This window comes from Myotis brandtii, unplaced genomic scaffold (genome assembly GCF_000412655.1).
Source record: "Myotis brandtii unplaced genomic scaffold, ASM41265v1 scaffold1763, whole genome shotgun sequence".
NCBI lineage: Eukaryota > Metazoa > Chordata > Mammalia > Chiroptera > Vespertilionidae > Myotis > Myotis brandtii.
In genome coordinates this window covers 276,693-280,794 of record NW_005356530.1, presented here as the reverse complement: position 1 = coordinate 280,794, position 4,102 = coordinate 276,693, and the positions used below count along the sequence as shown (strand labels likewise).

The 4,102-nt window shown below is 63.4% G+C and overlaps 1 protein-coding gene across 1 annotated transcript in view; it reads right to left on the bottom strand.

Moving 5' to 3' along the window:
- PPP6R1 (protein phosphatase 6, regulatory subunit 1) overlaps positions 1-4,102 on the bottom strand; it is a 32,425-nt gene that overhangs the window by 1,778 nt on the left and 26,545 nt on the right. The window contains exons 12-16 of the mRNA XM_014537332.1: positions 3,983-4,080; positions 3,107-3,164; positions 2,863-3,029; positions 184-314; positions 5-105 (exon numbers count right to left, since the gene is read on the bottom strand). Coding sequence (XP_014392818.1) covers positions 5-105; positions 184-314; positions 2,863-3,029; positions 3,107-3,164; positions 3,983-4,080 — 555 coding nt within the window. The remainder of the gene's footprint in view (positions 1-4; positions 106-183; positions 315-2,862; positions 3,030-3,106; positions 3,165-3,982; positions 4,081-4,102) is intronic.

Here is a 4,102-nt window from a genome sequence, read left to right as displayed (position 1 = left end):
CCTGAGGGGCAGGGGGCCCAGAGCGCGGCTCCTTCTCCCCAGAGTCTTGGGGGCCGGTCGGGGTGTCTGTAGGCACTGGGTCAAAGGCGGCTGCCCAGCTGGGGCCTGGGGTAAGAGCAGGGCAGCAGTGAGGACAGGCAGACCCTGTGTCCACCGGACCCCCCAGCCGGCGTGGTCACTCACTGGGAGGCTGGGGGCCAGGGCTGGGGTAAGAGGGGGGTCCGGCCCCATCTTGGGCCCTCTGGCCGTCCTCCTCGCCGTCCTCCTCCTCGTCCTCCTCCTCCTCGTCCTCGCTATCTGTGCTGCCTCCACTCCTGCCCCAGAAACCAGCATGAGCGCTGTTGGTGGCAGGGAGAACGGGAAGCGCCCGTCCCCACCTCCCAACGCCCCAGGGCTGCCCCCCACCCCCAGCATCTGTGAAGGAACAACAGATAATAAAAGGGGTGGAGGAAGTTCCTGGGGATGGGGACAGCCTCCACCACACAAGGGCAGGCAGGCCCCACCCGCCTCCCTCACAGACCCTCCCCAGCACACCGCCCTCTCAGGGGACACGCTTCCCCCAGCGACAAACTCGGGGGACTCTGTGTTGTTGTTAATCCTGACCCGAGGATGTTGGTCCACTGATATTTAGAGAACGGAAGGGAGCAGGGAGAGAGAAACATCAATGCGAGAGAGACACCTCAATTGGCTGCCTCCCGCACACGCCCCGACCAGGGCCAGGGCCAGGGCTTGAGCCTGCGACGAGGTATGTGCCCTTGACTGGAGTCTAACCCAGGACCCGTCAGCCCATGGGCCAAACTGGCTGGGGATTGGGAGGGACTCTTGTCACCGCTGTGTCCCTGGCTGAGAGCAACGTTAGCACGTGCAGCTGCTCCAAAAACACTGACGTGACTGAGATACGACCAAGTCACCCGGCCACTTTGCCCACCGACGAGGCGGCTGAGCGAATGCTGAGCGCATGGCCCGTCTCCGAGGCTGGAAGGAGCATGTTGCTATCACTGAGACTAGACACTCGGCAAATGGCGACAGAGAGCTTCTGCAACCTGAAAGGGCCGCTCCTAACCCACCACGCGCACCACACCCAGTCCCCCCACATCAGGAACAAGACGCCCCCACTTCTGCTCCACGCTGTCCAGGCCGGAGGAAGGAGGAACCCGACCCCAGAGGCGCCTTAACACTAGCAGGAAATGCTGAGGGATGGGGAGTTCCTCGAGGGCACGGGACGCGGGTCGATGCCCTAAGCTACTGCGTTTCTATCCACTTGTGCCTCCTCAGTGACTGAGACAACTCCATCCACCGCTGCACTGAAGAGAACCTGACACTTAGGAATAAATTCAACAAAAGAAACAAAACATACACTCTGAAAACTTCAAAACGCTACTGGAAGCTAAAAATACCTAAATTCATGGAGACACACCCCAGCTCAGGGACCAGGACACACGCCACCCCCAGCGGAGGGCCAAGGCCGCTCTCGCTGAAACTGACAAGTGGATCCCAAAATTCACAGGAAATCCCAAGGGACTCTGAACCTTCAACACACCCTGAACCAGCGGCAGGACTCACACCTCCCAGGTTCACCACCTGCTGCAACACAACACGATCCAGGCCGGGCAGTGTGCGCACGAACATGGCCATCGGGCCGCCGGGCCAGGACACAGAGGGCAGACAGACCCTCACGCAGTCCAATGCCCAGTCGTGGGGAAAGGACAGGCTCCTCAGCAAGGGCTGCTGGGACGGGGCTGCCCACGTGAAAGAATGAAGGTGGACCCGCCCGCCGCTCAGAGGAGACCAAACCCGGACGTGAGAGCCAACGCTGTAAACTCTTAGGAAAACATGGGGAGCACGACCTGGGCCTTGGCTGCTCACACAGCGGCACCCCTGGGAGGGCCAGGGAGCACCCCCACAGCGATGGCCCTCAGGCGCAGAGAGCCACACCCACCTACCCAGCAGGGGGCCGGGCAGCAGTCCGCAGGGGGACAGGGACTGGCCAAACCTCAGGATTCACATCCGAGCCTGCATGCTTGGTCCATGTCATTAAAAAGGTAAAACCCTCTAGTGCTCCCACCAGAAGCCCAGGGCAGAGCTGCTCCCACCAGGAACCCTCCAGGGCAGGCGCCCGGGGCAGGGACACTGGGCCAGCCAGTATGGAGGGAAACAACGCAACGTCGCGCAAGGAGCTGTCACAGCTTCCTGACGCCCGGCCTGTGAGGAAGGGACCATCACCACCTGTCATGTTACTGAAATGGGGGGAGGGGGCAGCTGGTGGGACCATCTGCTGCCTTTCTGGGAACACCTGCATGAGCTCCGCCCTGAGAGCGGAGTCCAGGGACGGAGGGTGGAGGCCCGTCGCAGACGCACCTGGATCAGCCGGACCTGAAGGAGCCCCGTGAGCTGCAGCCACAGCTGTGACCCGACTCCTGTTTAGCTTAACCCACCAGCGCGGGGCGTCCATCCCTCAGCACCGAGAGGCCCAACTGGCACACACGCTCCATCACCACGGGCTGCTTGTGCCCTCGAGCCCATGAGACTGCTCCACGTGGGCCCCGCAGCCCCCTCGATGCCACAAGGCCCGGAAAGGGAGGGGGGCGGACTCACCGCACACCTGGGGGCTGGCCCAGGCAGGCTCCCCTGGCCAGCTGGCTGCCCTGCCAGGCGCCGTCCTCCCCATCGGACTCCCCAGAGCCCTGGCCCTCCTCCTCCTCGTCGTCATCAGTCCATCCCTCAGCACCGAGAGGCCCAACTGGCACACATGCTCCATCACCACGGGCTGCTTGTGCACTCGAGCCCATGAGAACTGCTCCACGTGGGCCCCGCAGCCCCCGCGATGCCACAAGGCCCGGAAAGGGAGGGGGGCGGACTCACCGCACACCTGGGGGCTGGCCCAGGCAGGCTCCCCTGGCCAGCTGGCTGCCCTGCCAGGCGCCGTCCTCCCCATCGGACTCCCCAGAGCCCTGGCCCTCCTCCTCCTCGTCGTCATCAAATTGCTGGATCCGGTCCTTGTAGCAAATCTCCAGCAGGTTGGTGTTGGGCTGTGGGGTGCAGGCGGCAGGGTGGGTGGGCGGCACTGCCCACAGCCCCCACCCCCAGAGCCTGGGGCGCCACTCACGTTCTCATCGTCGGCGTTGAGGGAAAAGGTGATGTTGGCCGTCTTGTCGAAAGGTGCGCTGGGGGAGGAGCAGGGGCGGGGAGGAGGCTGAGACAGGCTGCCTCCTGCTGCTCCTTCCTTCACGCACGCGCCCTGGCTATCCGCTATCCACAGCTGCGTCTCTGCAACCATCCCCACTCGCTAACACTCCCCGCTCGTGGCGCAGGCCCGCCATGGGGGGACATTCGTAGAGCTGAGGTCCTGCCCTCGCCTCCTGCCTGCCCAGCCCTCACAGAGGTGCCCGAGGGGACCGAGCGGAGCAGGAACCCTGTCTCAGCTGTGCCCGCCTGCCCGTCCCTGGAGCCCACTGCCCGCCTCAGGGCATCACAGGCTCATTCTTCAAAAGTGACCTCTTTCTTGCACTCAGCGGACACTTCCCTTGGGGGCCCCGTGGCCCCGAGGAGCACCCCACCCAAGGAGACCAGGCCCTGAGTGACCTTCCTGGCCGAGGGCTGACAGTGGCAGGACCAGACTCAGCAAGGAGCCCCCTGGGCAGGTGGTGCCAGCTGGCCGCTCCTGCCCCTTCGCTATGTGGTGCTATCACAAGGCTGCCCATACAGTTTACAAAAACGTTCCTCAACTGGAATTTTTCTGACTGTAAAAGCTGCAGGTGCCTGTGGCAGGAAATTCGGAAGATGGAAAGAATGTTCATGCCCACACACCAGAGGCGATTTTAAGGTGCTGCCGCCACAAATACCAACAAGCAGAACTGGCCATTGAACAGGCCCCTGGAGCGGGGCCAGGTGGCCCTTCCCAACACTCCCAGCGACCAGGGAGGCCCGGGGGCGGGGATGGCAGAAGCCACGCGCAGGCAGCCTCCTGCGGCAGCACACTCACTTCACACTTTCCTCCTGCTCCCCAAACTCCTCGTCGTTGAAGCCGAAGTGGTCGATGAAGGCCGAGGTCATGCGCTGCATCTGGAAATCCATGAAGGCCTGCAGGAGCGCGGTGATGGTC